A 19,759-nucleotide genomic window follows, 5' to 3' on the forward strand; every position below is an offset into this window, starting at 1 on the left:
CCTTGATTCCTATTTTAATTTCTTGCAAAGAATAACACGCATTACTATTTTTAAAATTTGTTTGATTCAAAATTATATATAAAAAAAAAAATACATGAATACTTGTTTCGGAAATTATGGCCCAAAGGAAGGATTTCTTTTCACTTTCAATCTATCTAGAATACGAATGAGATAGATAAACACTGACGACCACCGTATAGGTCTTTTAAGCCTTAAACGGTTTAGTGCAACAGAAAGATTAAATGTGGCTACAACACCCAGGCGAAGCTTCTGTAATACAGGTGGTGCATTTGTTTCCTTGGCATCCTTGTGTTCGTCGGTGCTAGGCTCTGATTTTGCCATAAGACGTCTCATTCTGTATGAAGCACGTCAACATGGTTGGGAACTTCTGCTGGCATGTCAAAATATATCTAAAACAAATCTAAATTTTTACTAGAGCTATGCTGCGACTAAAAGTTATGGCTAGAGGAGCTCAGTCTTTGCGGTATTTCGCCCAAACGCCCTTCTTCCCAAGAGAATCATTCTCCAATAGAGACCGACTCCACTTTGATCCCAATGAAAAACGTCTCCTCAAGAAGGGCTTTCCAAATGAACTCCTCCTACTGGAGCTAGGCTCCATCCTTGATGAAACCACGTCTTTCAGGCGATCAAAAACATCTAACCCACCATCAATGTAGCTATCAACTACTCGATTTCTGGATATCCTATAGTTCTTGGCCTTTGTCTCTGATTCACTCCCAAGACCTTTTTTGGATAACTTTGACAAGTGCTTCTCTCCAATCATACAAATTGGACAAGCTGGATCATAACTATCTGCCTCTGAGGTCACAGTCTCCAAGCAGTCCGCGTGATAAACATGACCGCACACCAGTACAGCAACAACTGAGAGGTCACTGCTGCCCATAAATTTCTGGCTACCCCACGCAGATCTCTCGGTCAAGAGCTTGGAGCAAGCCCCACAAGATTGTACGTCCATGGAGGGAGAATAAGAGAACCCGCTACTTGTTCCACTCATCTTGTGACGACCTGAACCTGAATACTCGCTATCAAAAGACCACCTTTCCTTTTGAGATGAAGCCACCATTTCAGAAAAGGTGCGCATAGACCAGCCATCAGATGAACCACATTGGGATCCTGATGCCATTTCGTTGCTGCAATTAGAGAGTACAAACGATGGCCTGCCTTCAGAAATTGATGTGTCAGGTGATTTCAGACCCAGCATTCGACTATCAGAAATTTGTATCGATTGTGGGTGCCCAGGAGAACGATGAGCCCATCTGGATGGCATGGAGGTAGGAAGATTCTGATAATTATGATTAGGCACCAAATCAGTCATAGGTGTTGAGAAAACGGGAGATATTGAACAATTTGGTAGTGAACATTCTGCAATCTCGGGTGATTCGCTCAGATCCTTCACCTGCAGAGAAATATAGAGTGAGGCTAGAGTACAGTGTGAAGTAAATAGGCTTGCAATTCAGATAATGAGCAATTCTTTCTTCGTTAAATTTAGCAGTTCAGAACTCACCACAGCAGAGCAATTACTTGACATGGATATATCTGCAACAAGTATATAAATAGGAAGAAAGATTAAATTCCAAACAAAAAACAGCAACCCACAAAGCAGAGAGCATACATAATCATCTGGATGTCAGGTAGTAACACATGTGGCCAAAATAGAAAAACTTGTAGAGAAGTGAAACAAACAGGATGTAAGGCGATACATGCTACAAAGAATAACAGTTTGAGAATCTTAACAGTCTGAGAAAAAAGATCCTCGCAAACAAATAAAATTATGAAAACGAATCTCAAAAAGAATAACATTGGAAAGGCAGGTTTTTTAATCTTTTTAAAAAAAAAATGAATCTAAACTGGGTGATGGCCTGTGAATGAACTTTTAAGCCCTCAATGCTACTTAAAAATGAAGTGCAAGAAACCTATTGATATATGACCAATTCACCCTTACATTGATCCTCAATTCTCCCCCTTGTGAGGTAGTGGGAACTAATCTAAGTACGTGTTTGGTTTGACATTTGGAGCCTTGGATCCATGTTTCAGATGACAAAAATATAAACTACTTAAAGTGTAACTTCAGCTTGAATGTAGGCCACGGATCCATGTTTTTTATTTGATCCAACGCCAAACTAAACATGCATTAAATGGCCAAAGCAATTCTAGACACCACTATACAACCTTGTTAACATGTATAGAGAAAGGTACAGCATAAAAAAACCCAAAGTTGGGTTTCAACCAGTGGACTTAACCAAAATTTTCCCTATTGCCTCTGTTGGAAAGACAAAAGTGAATCTTGAGAAAGTGAGCACATTCTCAACTGTCAAAATTTGCGGTACCTTAAGAACATCAACTGTCATGTGCTAATGTTCTAGTACACTCCACAAGAGAATAGTAAACTTAAAATACCTGAAGATGCAGAAAAATGGCCTCTTTCAGAACTCAATGATCCTTTAAACTCCATGCTGGCATTTCTGGTGAGTCCGTGAGATGTGTGAAAGGAAGGATTCTCAATTTCTCGAGCAAAACGACCCCAACTATCCCATCGAAAACTCCATGATGGTAGACATCCAGCATTTCTACGTAAACTTTCACCTCCAGTTCTGCTGGGAATAGTTTGATCCTTTGCAGCAATGCAACAAGCCGATCCCATGATAACTGCTGGCATGTACAACACAACAGTCAATCTACCTTGCAGACAAAAATACAAATTAGTATAAGGTAACTTAAAGACCAGGCAATGCTGAAAACACATCCACTTACACACCAAACGAACCCAAACATTCCAACAACAAAACCAAATCCTACCTCCTTTGGAAGAATAAACAAAATGAAAGTTCAATTAAATTCAGATTGCTGATAACAGGTATTAAAAACCACCCAGCGGCCAAAAGCTCTAAACAGAACAGCATAATCATCTCATTCCATGCAACCAAACAATCAGTGAACATCACCACATATTCTTCAATCTGTTAAAAGCACTTATATTACAAACATGAAAAGCCAATTAAAAAGTAGATACTATGAGATAGATATTGAATGTTATGGAAAAGACAAGTCCCAAACATAAATAGGGACATGTTCCCTACACAGACACCAAATCCTTTCTCATTGCCACCAGTCCTAGAAAAAGTGATTCCATAACAAATTAGCAAAACCAGCTACAGCCAAACTTCCAAAATGGAGTTTGAGCGTTCGTACTGTTGAAAGTACAACAGAATCGCATTCCAACACCAATCAAATACTCAGAAATGCTGAGTTAAATTTTACTTTTATGAAAAAAAACATGAAAATCTAAAAAATATAAAAATAAATAAAAATCTTCGCAAATAAAACCAGCACCAGGGATAAATTATTAGTAAATAAAAAAAGCGAAAGGGTTGCAATTTTGTTCTCTCCGTGACCCCAAATCCCTTGTCCGTTAACAAAAAGAAAGAAGAATAGTTCAGCAAGGCACAAAACAAGGGCGTTGTTTCTGGGGTAGGATAAGAAATAATCTTTTAAAATTAAAAGGCTAGGGTTTTGAAGTGTTGCAAAGAAGAGTTGATTAACAGAGAAGTGCTAAAATTAGACAGGGAAAGGAAAATATGAAGAGAATGAAGAAGAACTGTTATGTTAGATTGCGTTACCTCTTCAAATGAAAAGTTAGAGTCTTTTGGGAGAAAAAAATGGAAATGATTTCCAAGTACTCATTTTTGGCTTCGTCTTCGCTCTAACTTGCCTTTCACCACTGTACGGATGTTTTTGAGTTAACACAGTCAGAGGATGTTTAAGGCTCAGACTCTAACGTCAATCGTTATCACGGCGTTAGGTCATAGTCTACTGCCAGAGGATGTTTGGTCAACACTGTGTTCACCTCTTTTTGGTCTTGTCTCCTCTGCCAACTCCTTTATTCTTCCAAAATAAAAACAAAAGTTAAAATATAATTTATTCTCTCTATCTGTAATAAATTCTCAATTTACTTTATAGATGTAAAAGTGTATTAATATCGACTTTTTCATAAATATTTTCTTGCATATTTTTAATTTATTTTTCATGATGGATATAGTATAATATATTTTAAATTTCGTTCTTTTTAATTTAGATTTGACTATCTGCAAATTTCTTACTCATTAGAGCATTGCTAGTAATTTTATATGTAAAATTTTGAATCATCCCTATCAAAATACGAACAAAAATGAATACAGATAAACAAAACAATATGAAAAATATCATAAATAAATTTAAAACAATAGATAAATAAATAGACTAAATTTCCTATCTAGCACCATTTACACTTTTATTTCCTCATCTAGCACCCTTTTGTTTTTATTTTTCTATCTAGCATCCTTTTGATTTTAATTTCCTATATAGCACCCTTTTATTTTTTATTTCCCTATCTAGCACCATTTCAAAAATAAATAAATAATAAATTAATATTTTTTTTGATAATTTTAATTTTAAATACATTAAAAAATAAATATTTTAATGTTTAAAATAGTTAGAAATAAAAAAAAATAAGATAAAGATACAAGATATAAATAAAAATAAAAATCCAAACAAGATAAAGATAAGAGATATAAGACGATACTAAATAAGTAGATCTTGATCCTAAAAAGGAAAATAAATGAAAAATGATCATTCATTTAATATTTTCTTTAATGGTACATTAAATAGTTTGTGCGAAATGAAACATAATTAATGAGGGGAAGTGAACAATCCAGTAATGTTGGGACATGTTCTTTTTGTGTGTCCTGGTGTTTGACAATGTGAACATTTTTTTGTCCGATCATGTTGTTCTCTTATTTCCATATCAATCCTTATTCGACTTGACTTAGACCTCCCATTTTAGGTTATTTTCATGTCGAGACTTGGGCATAGTATTTGACCAGTGTATGCAGGCCAATACTCTTCATTTTCTAAGTTCCATCAAATAGTCTTTCGTAACATGAAAGATTTGTTGCAATGTTGATGTTTTTATTTTCTATATTTATTTGTTTTTACATTTTTCTTCTTCTCAATTTTAAGCATTAAGTGTAACATTTGCATTAGTTTTTTTTTTAGGATTTTGCATTTAGGGTAGACACTTCAATATTATTTGTGCGTTCAATACTAATTAATACTAATTGACTTTGATTTTTTTTATAATTATGTCATGTATTTTTTTACTTGAAATTAACATGATTACATCATCAATAATAATAAAAATAAATACTAATTTATGTTTATATATTCAACTTTTATGTTGGTGTAGAGTTTAATTTTTTATTTTCTTCATTCTTAAAAAAAAATTAAACTAAACATTTTAATTTATTACTTTTTTTTTATTTTGTAAAAAATATTTTCTTTATTCATTAATTATATTTTCAACTATTTTAAACATTAAAAATATTTATTTTTTGATGCATTCAAAATTAAAATTATCAATTTCTTTTTAATTTATTATTTAATTTATTTATTTTTGAAATGGTGCTAGATAGGAAAATAAAAAATAAAAGGGTGCTAGATAGAGAAATAAAAACAAAAGGTGCTAGATAGGAAAATAAAAACAAAAGGGTGTTAGATAGGGAAATAAAAGTGTAAATGGTGTTAGATAGGGAATTGAGCCTAAATAAATAGGAAGAATATCAACAACCTTTAAATACATTTTTATTAAAAAATTAATATTAAATTATGTATAAAAAAATTAAAAATCTGTTTAGATGTGGTATAACTTGTACATTTAATTGAATTATTCATATAAACATTAAAATTGATCAAGATGGATTTATTTTTTAAATAAAAATATTTAAAATTACATCTTCATTTATTCATAACTTGTTATATTAATTATTTTGTTCAAATGTTATATTTTAGAATGGTAGTAGGTCCTTTGTTAGGTGATATTCATCTGTGAGTTGTAATGATGTTAGTCATTATTTCTATAAAAAAAAATTAATCAATTAAAAAGAAAAAAAAATTAAAACAATATTGAATGTGAAAATAATATAAATTTAGTTTACTTGTAACATTTTGCATAAAATAAAATACTATCAATCAATCAAAACAATTTAAAATGTGAGTTTTGAAATTTCATTATAAAGTCAATTTTGTATATCATGATAATATGAGATCACGTGACACTATAAAACATAAGAAAAATTCAAACTTTCTTCATACATAAAGAGATAGAGCACTGAATAAGAGAAGAAAGTATATATTATAAGGAATCAATGTTTCACTAGTACTTTTTGTCATCAAGCAGGTGAATTCTATTAAATAAATAAATAAAAATGAAAGAGAAATTGTACATGCAAATTTTATATAAAATTAATAAATAAATTATATATTTAAGCATAAATTTTATATAAAAAATTGTGCCTTCCTGTATAATTTATTTGTTTAAAAATAGAATCAAATTTTTATAATCAAGCTTTTTTTTTATAAATTTAAAAAATATATTTCATATTAAAATATGCATGTACGTACTTAGTTCATGTTAGTTTAGAATCCTAGTAGTATAGTTAGATAATTGATAAGAATTAATAGAATCTTAAATTAGAATATCTTAATGTGGGGGTGGTGCGGTCACCAATTTCAAAATTTCTTGTATGATTAATTATTTTTGAGAAAAATAGTGTGTTGCTTGAAATTAAATGTGAAATGGTTGAGTTGTACTATATGTTGAATTTGATATGAATAAGTTATTGAATGTGTTTTATATGAGATTGAAAGTGTTGAATGGTAGTATGAATTTAATTGAATTGTATTATGCATCCTTTGAGGTATAAAGATGAGTATTGGTTGTTTGATTTTGAGTGGTTTTGATTTAGAGATAATGAATATATAGATATATAGTTTGACAAAGTAGCTCTTTCAGAGTACCTTTACAACTATGAGTAAAGAGATGTTATTTTAATATTATAGGTTTATTAAACACAAGTTTGAGTGTAACTTTTTGGTGAAAAATGTTTAAGAGATCAGTTTTTAGGAACTTTTTCCTTGTATAGCTCGCTCAAGCGAAAATAAAGCGAAAAATGAGATGTTTTTAGATTGATTTTCATTGAAGTCAGAAGACTTTCACTCAAGTGAAAGTCATTTTTACTCAAGCTAAAAAAACCTAAATTTTAAGACTTGCTTATGAGTTTCTATTTTATTATTGTTTATTTTTTTAATTACATATTTCATTGAAAATCTTTTAGTTATGTATTTTATGTGATTTTTAGATAAGTATGGGTTTGATTGAATTTTTAAGATTGAACATGATTTAATGGTTTGATTTTGTATAATGTAAGATATGAAGTATGAAAACTGTGATATGAGATATAGTGGAAATACCATGTTGAGATTGTTAGAATGTGAATTGAACAAGGATTTGTCTAGAATGAGGTATTCTGACTCTCCTAATATACTGAAATCATATAGATGAAGATTATTGGGTGTTGAGAGTCGAAAGAAATTTATATGATTTTGTTTGTGGTCTTAGAGGTCATATGAATTAAACATGTCACATGAGGTTATATATGTTATATATGATATTGAGATTATTATGCACACATATGTGTGGATTTTACAATGAGGTAGTATAATAGGTGCGATAGATCTATGAGTCTAAGTCAATGTACGAGTCTTTCGAAAGTAGGGTCAGGTATTTGTGTATGTTGGTCAATAACAGTTTGACACGATAAATATGAATTATGAATCATTATAGACACTTGATTTCTTTGAAAAATGTATGCGAATTGATAAAGTGATGTTTATTATTTAAACTGACATCTATATTACAAGTTTTAAAAGTAGTTTTAGCTTTTCATTTTGTTTATGTTGTGTTTATTTTCTTTATCTATCATAATCGTGTATTTATACGGAAGTCAATGATATTTAAGGTGATAGAGCTTCATTTTAGATGGAACAACTTATTTTATTTTAAGTTAAGTATATATTAAAATTTCTTTAAAAAATATATATTTTAAAATATTGTATGCCTAAAACATATGTAGAAATAAATTGTATATGACATGCATATTATATGATCTAGATATTATATTATCTAGATGTGGTAAAGAGGGATGACATCAATCAAAAACTGTCATTCCAATAATGTTTTAATATTGATCAAATCAACAACATCCTAACTAAAATTGAAATGAAAAAATAAAATAAAACACATAAATTTAAAAATATAAAGATTTTTTAATTTTTAATTTTTGGATAAAATTTGAAATCTAATTTTAAGTAATTTAATTACTGCCACATCATTAAAAAAAATTATTTTCAAACTTTTTATCCAATCAAAATATTTTATTTCAAATCCTTGATAAAAATAAATTACCTGAATGCATCTTCTCATAAAGTAATCATCTATCACACTTATCCTTCAAAGTAGGGGAAATCAAACACATTTTGTATCCTTTGAAGAAACTATAACATTGTCGGTCTCCGGACATGTAGCAGAAGAAGAAATAGAATCCAAAAGTCCAGTACATAGTATCAAAGGTGATTTTTCCCGAACCCACTTCAAGTGTTCAATGACAATTGGAATCTCTTGTGCATCTGACAAACTATTCAACAAAAATTACATGGGATTCTGCACAACCTATATCATGATTGAGACTGCAAAAAAGTAATTTGGATGCAGCCATAAGATGTCCTTTCATGCAGAGTGATAATATAAAAAGCAACATGTCTCTTGCATGAATTATGTCCTGTTCGACATACTTGTAATAGAGCTCAAAAGGGGCTTCAATCTTGTCTTCTTGACAGAGTCCTTCTAGAAGAAAAGTGTAACTTGTAACATCAGGCTCCACCCCCTTGTCTAACATGTGGTAGATGAACATTTGAGCCTCTTCAGCTTCAGCTTGTCCCACTTCAGAAAAGAATGTTGTATGTTTTCAAGTCCCTATAATCACTGCTTCTAGGATCACCTCACCCCTAACTTCCTCACATCTTCAAAACCTTCAACTCATCAGCCACCTTTCCCATTGACCAGAACACTGCTGCAACAGCTCAGAAAGCCATGAAATCCGGTTTCCAACCCCTACTCCTGAGTTCATCCAACATCCATAAAGCCTCCCATACCTTAGAAGCCTGACACAAATCATGAACAATCAAAACCGCCAACAGAACCATTAATCCCAAAACAACATTCCCTAACCTCATCCAACAAGCTCACCACCCTCACTCCACAAACCCTCCAAACAAACATCCCAAATAGCAGGGTGCTGAAAACAAAATCCCTCTCAGTCATTTCATCAAACAGCTGGAAGGCACTTTCCAAGCACTCATTAGGGGCAAGGACAGACAATGGTTAGTTACATGTGCAACCACAAATTTCGGCACAACAAGGAGAAACATTGTCAAAGAGCGAAAAGGCTTGGCGAGCAAGGTTATGGGCAACATGGGATGCAATGATGGAGCTCAAAAGGGTGGATGGGAAAGTTGAGTAGTGAGTGAATAAATGACTGTAATGTGGTTGGTGTGTGAGAGGGATTTGAGGAGTGAGTGGAAGGTGAAGGGTCTAAGAAGCCAAGAGCAAGGGAATGGTGAGTGAGGAGGAAAGGGTCAATCACATTGGCCACCATTGATGGGATCAGGCATTGGCTCCAACCCAACCTGTGGAGTCTCTCCTCCAAAATCATTTTCATCCCTTCATTTTTCACACCATCAATTTTTTTTATTTTATCTTTAATTTAATCTTCTGGTCTTATTTTACAATAATGACTCTCAAACATTGATTGAGTTTCTTATTTTAATTTAATGTTTTCTTTTTAACGAGTAAAATGAAAATCTGAACGAAACATAGAACTTATCTTGTTCTATTATATTTCCTAATACTGTACTCTTAAAAAAATCAATTGCGAAAATGAAGAAATTGAAGGTGTAATTTTGTTGGAAGAAGAAAAAGAAAGAAATAATAAAATAGCATGGAAACATCAACTAAAACTATTTTTTTCAAATATTAAATGTTATTTCAATTTAAATTCAAAATAATATGTTTTGGTCTAATTGATTAAAATTTTTATTATATTCAATCTTGTATTTAACATCATAAATAATTTAATATTTTAACAAAACTCAACAAATTATGATTGAATTAAATTCTCCTATACTTTTTTTCCTTTTAGGTTTTATACGCGTCAAACAAAAGGTAGTAGAAAAAATAGTTCAGAAATCTAAAGAGAAATTTGGGTTTTCCTAAATTTAAAAAGAGATAATGTATTAGATAAATGCGAAATAAATTTCTTTTGTATTATGTATAATCTTTATAACTTTAAAAAAACAGTATTTCTTATTTTACCTTAAATGTTCTTATACTTATATAAATAGTGCATACACTTTCGATTATTTGGGAAAGTTTGAAATCAAAATAGTGGACCGTGGCGTTAACATTTTTTCTTTTATTTGAGTTGTAAATTTTTTGTCTTTATCTGTTAAAAAGAACTAAAATTTGAAAGTAATAAGAGTTATTTAAAATCTGATAATGAAAGCAAGTACAGCGAATAACAGGGAATTGATATAAAGTAAGTCTTATTTATTGTATTTTAGATAAAACTCCAAATTCATATTTCAATAATTGTTTTCCACGTGAAAGGTAATATGAACGTAGTGCTCTTTAATTTAACTACCAAAATCTTAAAAGAGAGATTATGTTTAAGGGACAAAGTGTTTGATTGCTACTGCTATGTTTAAGTTTTGTTACCCAAATAAAGTGCTTTTCAGATGCATGGTTTTTTAATGAAACAAACACAAGCTAGTACCCTTCTGCAAATTGTAATAGGTGAAATGAAGTGAAGAAGTGGCAAAAAAAAAAAAGTGAAAAAAAAAAGTTGTTTAATAGGTGAAAAACGAATAGAAATGAATGAAAAGGCAAAATAGTTTGGTGTATTATTAATAATTTGGTTTATTACTTTCAAAAAGTTATTATTATAAGAAGTGGTTTTTTTTTCAAAAACTATCATAATCGAGTAGGAGTGTTTCATCACCTTTGCTCTTATTCTTTTCTGTAATCCTTGTTTCTTGCGCTAATCAACTAAAACAAACAAGGAATATCCTCTATAATTCTCGCTTTTCCCTTCTTTGCAACATTGTCAACCTTTAACAACGTAATCAGGAAGAAACAAGTTACTTTCAAAAAGTTATTTACACCCATAAAATAAACAAATTTATGCTTAATTTAAAGTTTGATGTATCATTTCAAAACTATAAACAGACTTTAAATTTAACTCATTTTTATAAAATTTGATTTACGTTTATTTATATATTATAAAATATTTTTATTTCTAAATGGTTTAATAAAGAATTAAATAATATCAGCCAGTAAACAAATATGGAAACACCTCCACCCAGAAAAAGCACACCTGATAATACTAAATGAGATGAACAGCTTGAAGAATAAATATCTTTGAAGCAAAGACACATAGATGTAAATATAAGTTACAGTGGCACTGTAATCTTTATTTGGAGGACACTGGAGAAGAGTGATTAGTTCTAATGACGATGAGTATGTCACTTTCATTAAGCACTTGCCACAAATTTTGCTTACCCATTTCCCACTTCATATAACCCCACCCCACCCTAAGTACTGTACGTGACAATATGCATAACTCTTTCATTATGAAGCAGCCCCAAGAAAACCAAAACTACATTCGACCAAGCACACACACACTTACTTTTCCTTACTTTCCTTTTTTTTTTTCTTGTCAGATCCATGACAATTCACCACTCAAAAACAGGTTGGTTGAGACATAGCGTGTTGGTAAAATTTTGTGTACTTGTTAGATAACAGTCCCTTTCGTAGAAGGTGGTTGTGTTCATGATGTCGACGATCATGTCGTTCAGCGATTGGAGTCGTTGATCAAGCTCACCCATTTGGGCCCTCAGAACACAGTTCTCTGCCTCGATTTTCAGATAGTGTTGTGTGGTCATGTCTATGGTCGCCAGGATTTCCCTGTTCTCCTTTGTGAACTCTGACACTTGCTTCCTGAGATCTTCCAAGTGGTCACGCTTTCGCATCCGAGATCTTCTCGCAGATTCGCGATTCGATTGCTTTCTCTTGTTCTTTCTCTCGTCCATCGTCAGAACCTGCAAATCTTCTTCAGAACCCGAGCTTTGAATCTTGGTGGAAATAGAAGAGTTTCCACTTGATGATGCCATGGAAATGATGGAACAATATTACAGCAGATGAAAAAACAATATTTCTAAGACGCAGGACCCTGAGATGACACTGATAATTTACACGTGACTTAGATAGCTAATAATAATACTAAGTTATATAATACGTGACATGAAACAGCAGATTAACGAGAAAACATAGAACCAGTAGAGGAACACAACAGAGAAAGATTGAACCAATTGGGTCCTGCGTCTGAAGGAGGAGTTTATCATAAACCTAAACCCGGAACAAAGGGTTTCACTGGGAACTTGAAACATTAACATGCAGGTCTGTTAGGCATGAAGGTTGAAAGGAAGAAGGAAGTTTGTTCTAAGACGAAGAAAAAAAGTGGTTTTGGGTTGAAGATGGAAAGAGAAGAGGAAGAGGTATAATAAAAGAAAAAGATGAAGAAGGGGAAGTAGTATAGGTGAGTAGGGGGCAATTTATAGAAGAAGAGGTTGATTAGGAAATAGATTTCAAAATCAAAGTTTGGAAAAGTAAAGCGAATGAATGAATGGAGGAAAAAGCAAAAAAGCATTGGAATCTCCTCCAAGGTTTGGTGGAAACAGAGACTTAAACTCCCTTTTACTTCATTTTTTTCTAAGCTTGTTATTAAGAATCGTTAAATACAATAAATTTATTTCATTTTAATAAAATACATATACGATTTACTAGTTTGTCTTTAAATTAATGCATTGCAAATTGAAACTACATACATGTATAGTTTATTTGTGAAATTATTGTACCACTTGTATATGCAAATGTTTATTTTCTCATAACCTAAAATATAAGCTGCGTTTATCGTTTAATGATTTTGTGAATATCGATTTAGTTGGTGTTAAAATTGTTTTATATCTTGCTTTTGTACTATACAATTTTTTTTATATTATATTAAATAAATGAGATTTATATTAATTATTTATTTCAATTTGTAGTGTGTGTATTTTAGTCATAATTTGAACTTTATTATAATTTATGATAAGATGTTTAACATGTATCATATATTTGATATTATATCTATCAATGTTTTGTTTCTTGAAAAAAAAATACCAAATTTAACATTATGCTCAAATTATAACATTTTTTGTTGTAAATATGACAATAAGAAGAGTTAGATAGGATATTAGGCTTTATTTGAAGGCATTTTATATTAAGGAACTTTAGTTATTTTTAGTTGGATATAACTATTATGAATAAGTCTTATTTTATATATTTCTAAAATAATTATCAAATAAAAAATGGGTACGTTTGTCAACTTTTGTTTAAAAAATACATTTTGAGAAGAAAAAAAACTTTTAAAATAGTAATTAATTAATTCTCCATTGATTAGCTTAAAATATTTTTTAAAATTTAAATTTTTTCGATAAAAGAAATTAAAACTAAGATTTCGAAAAAATAGTTATCTTGTTGAAAAACAGATAGTTGAAGCTCAGTTAAACTCTTTCTCTCTCGGTAACATTAAATTAAACTATTTTTAAGTTACTATAAAATAAATATATAAATATATTACATAATTTACAATGCGAAAATATTAATGAAAAAGGACATTAATGCATTATTGTGTATATTAAATATTGATTTGACTGAAAATAATAAGAAAATTATTAAATAAAATTTAATTTAAAAATAAATAGTTGTTATGTTAATTAAATTAAAATTATTAAATAAAAATTAATTTAAAAATAAATAAATATTATACTAACTAAATTAGATATTATTTTATTTTTAATAAAATTATTATATCTAAAATAATTTTATTTTTAATAAAATTATTATATCTAAAATAATTTTATTTTTAATAAAATTTCTAAATTCATACTAATTAGTTATAACGATTTTATTTACCAATTAATTTGATTTTAAAATTAATAATTAAAATATTAATAGGTAATTAAAACTGATATGAAGTAGAAGATGAATTTTTAAGAGGTGAATGAATGAGATATGAGATAAATTTATTAACTCTTTGCAAATAAACTAAACCTATTCTCAAAACACATCATGAACCTTCTTAAAAGTCATGAATTTGGTTTAAGCTCAGCAATAAGAGCATATAAAAGAAAGAAAAAAGAAAGGGTTGTGAAGAGAACACTGTGGTTGTGTCTCAAAAGCTAACACAATTTATAGGTGGAGGATCTCTACTTCATAAATTCATAACCTTTAGTAAGTGATATCACTATCGGACCTTTTTCCATTGGACGTGGTGATGGAATTGTTCTTCTAGTAGGTGAAAAATAATTTCAGAAAATTAAATATATTTTTTTTAAAAAGTATAATTTTTGTTGTATCATACTTTTATTTACTTATTCATCTCTTTAATTGTTTTTTTTTCAAGTTAAACAAATTTAGCCCCTCTAATTAAGTGAATGATACTTTAATAAAGAGAAATCATTCAAGTGAATGAGCCATCAATTTTTTTTTTCCTTTAAAATTTGTATTGCTCAAAAGGTTCGTGATCGTTTAAGTAAGAAAAACTTTTCTTATTGAAACAAACAAAAACGAATTGGGTTCATTCAAATAACAAATACATAATAACATACTATTATATATATATATATATAATTTTAACGTATAAAACAAACTGTTGGAGATCTCACATCGACTAAAGATAAGGGCATTTCATAGTATATAAGTGGGTGCAAACCTCAACCTTATGAGCTGGTTTTATGGGGTTGAGTTAGGCTTAAAGTCCACTTCGTAACACAAATATTTATAAGTTTTTGCGGTGCAAATTTTGAATACTAATACATAAGTTAACGTGGGAGTAAATATTGATAAAATTATATATATACATTTATTAAAAATTATAACTATACTATTAATGATACGCAGTAAAATTCTGAAGAATTTGTATTTGTGTAAAATTATTTTTGGAATTTACTTGTGATTTTAGAAAAATATATTATAAGATACATGGAATTTATTTAATGTTGTATAAACTAGTTTTAACATCTAAAAAATTGTACACTTTATCTGGAAAATAATTTAATAAATTTTAATTATTAAATGTATTCATATTCGCAACTAAACAATAAAATATGAAATTTGAGTTTTGTAATTAAAAAATGTTATTAAGATAATATAGTTTATTTCAAAAAAATCAATGAAGTTCTGTACAAGGTTGACAGAAATTTCACAATAGTGACATAGTTTAGATATAAAATACTAATCTTAGTTGTTCTTTCTTATCTCTTCCATTCCATTACAGGCAAAGAAGAGTGATGCCAAAACCCAAAAACATTGGGTGCATTATTGAATAAGGAGACCAGTCACTATAATTGGATATACCATATATTCGTTAGGTGTGCATACACTTCAACCATCATAGATTGAATAACCTAATTATTAAACACATTCATAACAAAACTAATATCTACTCTTCAAATACATGAACAATATAGTTATAATATAGTGTGTTTTGTAAGTCATTTTTATTTACTTATTACTTGTTTATTATATACATAGAGAGAAAAGGTTGAATACAAAGTTAAAATGTTTCATTTATCCTATATAACCAATTGAGCTAAACTCCCTTATAACTTATAACCTATAATTAAAATAAATGCGTTTGAGAAAAAGTATTTATACATGTTTTTAATATAATTTTTCCAGATATTATTTAAACTAATATTGGAATTTACAATTCTATAACTTCTTGTTTTATTTTACCTTTAATAGTTTACTTTTTTTTAAAATTGTGTGGTTTAATAATAATAATTAATTTGTAGTTTTTACTACTACATTATATATTAATGAATACATTATTTGTTATATCTATTATTTAACTTGACAAGTGACCACTGTTCATCATTCGGATAAAAAAGTAACGAAAAATTCAATTTGTTTCTATTGAATTGCAATGATTGAAAGGCACTAATTTGAGAGGAGGAATAAAAATCATTCCCCTCTATGAAGCGAAGAAACACAATGAAAAGCAATTAAAACTTAAAAAAGTTTACATAGTATCATTATAAAGTCAAAATCACCCATAGTTTTATTTGTATCAAATATTTAATAATAATAATAATAAAAATAAATAATAATAATAATTTATAAAAAATATATATATAGTTCTTTATATAATAATAATATTATTATTAATTATAAAAAAATAAATATATAAATTAATTAATTATTTTATTATTATCAAATATTTTTAAAGATAAAGGTAAATTTGTAAACTTACATTTTACCCCTTTTAAAAAAATTAAAAAAATTTACATAACCATTTATCACTCACAAACTTCAATAAACTTTTCTTACAAATCTACTCTAAGATACTCCAATACAAAAAACCTCATTTTCTTTAGACTTTCCTCTCCAATCACTCCAAATTCACTCCTTCAAATATTCTCCCCCAATCCAAACACACCATTAGTTAAATATGTTTTCAATCACGTAAAATTGGTTTTTGTACCTAGTCTAAATTTTAGATATTTTAGGTAGTTGCAGGTAAGAAAACTATTGAAATAAGTCATTGTTAGTCTAAGATGTTAAAATATTTCATATGACATTCATCGTTGATGTTGATGTTATAAAATTATATACAACCCACGTTGGATTATGTTAAAAAAGTAGTAATCAGATCCATTCTAATAGTTTTCTTATCATAAATACCAAAAAGGTATAAAGTTTGGACTAGGAACAAAAATCAATTTTATATTATAGTATATGTTTAACTCTTAATTTATCAATTATACTTTTCTTCTATAAATAAGATAAATAATTTTCAAGGATAATTCTAAATATATTCTATCTTTATTTGCAGTTCCATAATACTAAATTCGTGAAATGTGAATAAAAACCTAGATCGTGAATCATATATGTTAACAATGACTTCTATACTCTCTCTCTCTCTTTTCTTTAAAAAAAATTGCTTTAGAACATTTTAGAGCTTGTGTCTCGAGGTGTTTTCCTTTGCCCTTGTTAACAATGACTCCCCGAAAAGTTTCAAACATAAAAGCAACATTCGAATCATATCTTACACATGTTTACTTGCGGAAATTTTATGTAAGAAAAGAATGACAACATAAGAACTTGAATTTTAAAATTAATCAAATTCTTTCTCAATGTTTACTTAATCCTCGTGACTTCAATACAATTTAAATTATGTTAGCAATAGTAATTAACAAACTTAAAATTATTATATTACAAATGTAATTAGGTTTTTTATTATTTGAAAATTAAAATTTAATAATAACTTAATATGATTTATTCAAAGAATATTTAAACAAATTTAAAAAAAAAGAACATTGTGACAAACTATTTGCAATTTTTTTTTCTGAATCCAATAAAATCTAACAGAACAATGGCGCTACAGTTTTAGACTCCGACTCATTTTATCTTTTGCGGAAATAAAGATAAGAATCAAACTTTTCCCCTCTCCATCTTTTTATAAGAAAAAAAAAGTTATTTTCTTATTATGTATATGAATGTCACATATTGGCTAAAAAACTTATTTTCTTATTTGAGTTATGATATTCTCTTTTAAATTGAGTTGTCCTCTCATACGAGTCCGAATAGTTGCATGAAAAAAAAAAATCTACTTTGATTTAATTGTTTAATGGATGATCATGAGCTCATGATTAATTGAATATTATTATTAAAGAGTTTCATCATATAATTTTGAAATGTGATGACAATGATGAATACTTAACTGCGCAATAATTTTTCGTACAATTTCTATTATGTTTTTTTTTCATAACTTTTAATTTTCCTGCTATGATTTAATTGGATATATATGTTAAATGTGTCAATGCTATATTCCTTCTAAAATAATTAGTTATTAAAAAATAAAGAGTATAATTTTATATATATATATATATATATATATTATTAAAAACTAAAAAATATGATTAGCAAATACAACCTTAAATTTTATTTAGTTACGCTTAATAATTCTATATCATTTCTTAAGATCGAAAGTTAATGGTACTTTATATATATTTTTTTATTTTAATATATGGAGACGTTTTTTAAGAAAAAAAAATCATGACAAAATTATAAAAATGAACAAGACTTCAAATGTAGTAGTTGATCATAATTGGGTTGGAATATTTCGTATATTTTCAATCAATTGCATTACATGTGTTTTTTTTTTTTTAAGGATAGTAGGAGTTCCTTTTTGTAATACAGTGTTGATTGATCGATTTGAAGATGGTATGTATTTCCATAAATGTGAAGGTAGAAGCAAATTATTGTTGATAAAGTGTGGAGTGAGTAAGTTAGGGTTTCCCAGAATATTGTAGCTGAGGACTCAATCTGCAATAAAGTGGTCCCTTCAAGATGGGAACCTCACAATAAGAAATGCAATATTTTGAACTCCAAAGTTGATGGGAATCGAGTTCTCTGAGCTACCCATCTTTTCAAACCTTTATTTGTGAATCAATGTCTAAAATGGGATGATTTCAGTGGACATTGTGTATCCTACCTAGTTTTGTCATCAATGTACATTTCTTTACCAAGGGTTAAGATAACAAATACCAAATAAAAAATGAAGATGTTATTATTACTCTCTCTTTTAAAATTATAATTATTTCAGCTTAATATAAGCTCATTAAAATTGTTAATTATTATATTTATGATCTAGAATATCCCTCTTTAATAAGATAACAATATTTAATTTTTATTTAATTAAATTTTCTGTAACTAAAATTTATATTCTCTAAATTCTCTTTCCATTTTTTTAACATTTAGAAAATAATTAGAACTTTGTTATGTAGTCAAATTACATTTGCAAAGAGACAATAAGAAATTAATAAGAAATTGATTAAATGAGAGTTGCTATCGTGCTAAGTAGTTCAATTCCTATTAAGGATTCTATTATTTTCTTCTTTTTTTGATGGTCCTTTATATTAAATATATTAAGTTAATGGGCATACCTTTAAATTTTAGAGTTTTGTGAATTGTATATGGCATTGGTAATTAATGTGGAGATGCTTACCATATAATTGTTATCTTGCAATATTTTGGGTATAATGGATCATTAAATTCATTGGTGAATTCTCTAAATGTGAGAAAATGTTAGTTTTGAACTTTATATGACTCAAGCGGTACTACTTAAACGATATTCAAATAGTGTGTAATGACTATCTTCATTGATCAAAATCGTCAAGTAACTACTTAAGAGATATAATTTTTAGCTCAAACTCAGTCTCGTATTTTGAGCAAGAAAAAAATGAGACAATTTTCTCCTTTATGGAATATTGAAAGAATTTATGCTCAAGTGACAACTTGGTCACTCAAGTGAGAACCATGACAATTATGCACGGTTTTTAGAACATTAGAGATCATGCTACTATATTTAGACGCTTAAGTAATGACATGATCACTCAAGCATTGGTGAAAATATGTGTTTTATGATTTTAGAACTTATTGGAAGAAACACAATAAGTACGTCATTCAAGATTTTTTGTGAGAACACTTAAGTAATAGACGCTCAAATATGGTATGGACATTCAACGGAGGAAGAGATATAATCAATTATGCTATTTGAAGTTGTTTTGCCCAAGCAATAAAGTTATCCTCAATTAAGGGAAGCAAGACCGCTCAAATGAGTAAAACTAACTCATGTGACACTTAGTTATGGGGATGATAATGTGATACATTGTATTTTGTTAATTATATATGTTGATATATATA

The 19,759-nt window shown here is 28.7% G+C and overlaps 2 protein-coding genes and 2 pseudogenes across 4 annotated transcripts; all 4 read right to left on the reverse strand.

Moving 5' to 3' along the window:
• Window positions 1–114: 114 nt before the first annotated feature.
• On the reverse strand, window positions 115–3,919 carry LOC137821863 (uncharacterized). 3 transcript variants are annotated; one of them, XM_068626648.1, is made up of 4 exons: window positions 3,639–3,919; window positions 2,419–2,667; window positions 1,526–1,557; window positions 115–1,417 (listed from the first exon to the last, which is right to left on the reverse strand). In XM_068626648.1, the coding sequence occupies exons 2-4, from the start codon at window positions 2,660–2,662 to the stop codon at window positions 473–475; spliced, it is 1,221 nt and encodes a 406-aa protein (XP_068482749.1). In that variant the 5' UTR covers window positions 2,663–2,667; window positions 3,639–3,919; the 3' UTR covers window positions 115–472. The 3 variants fall into 3 exon arrangements, with proteins under 3 accessions (XP_068482749.1, XP_068482751.1, XP_068482750.1); XM_068626650.1 differs by having other exon boundaries at window positions 2,419–2,696; window positions 3,639–3,879; XM_068626649.2 differs by having other exon boundaries at window positions 2,419–2,670; window positions 3,639–3,777.
• A 4,397-nt stretch (window positions 3,920–8,316) lies between these two features.
• Window positions 8,317–8,892, reverse strand: LOC150025172 (uncharacterized; annotated as a pseudogene).
• LOC137822934 (pentatricopeptide repeat-containing protein At5g14080-like) lies at window positions 8,317–9,679 on the reverse strand (annotated as a pseudogene).
• A 1,672-nt stretch (window positions 9,680–11,351) lies between these two features.
• LOC137822211 (bZIP transcription factor 44) lies at window positions 11,352–12,601 on the reverse strand. The gene has a single exon (XM_068627110.2). It carries the CDS (start codon window positions 12,118–12,120, stop codon window positions 11,683–11,685), a length of 438 nt encoding a protein of 145 aa, XP_068483211.1. The 5' UTR covers window positions 12,121–12,601; the 3' UTR covers window positions 11,352–11,682.
• Window positions 12,602–19,759: the final 7,158 nt, after the last annotated feature.

Source organism: Phaseolus vulgaris, chromosome 9 (assembly GCF_051622355.1).
Source record: "Phaseolus vulgaris cultivar YP4 chromosome 9, ASM5162235v1, whole genome shotgun sequence".
In the NCBI taxonomy this organism is placed as follows: domain Eukaryota; kingdom Viridiplantae; phylum Streptophyta; class Magnoliopsida; order Fabales; family Fabaceae; genus Phaseolus; species Phaseolus vulgaris.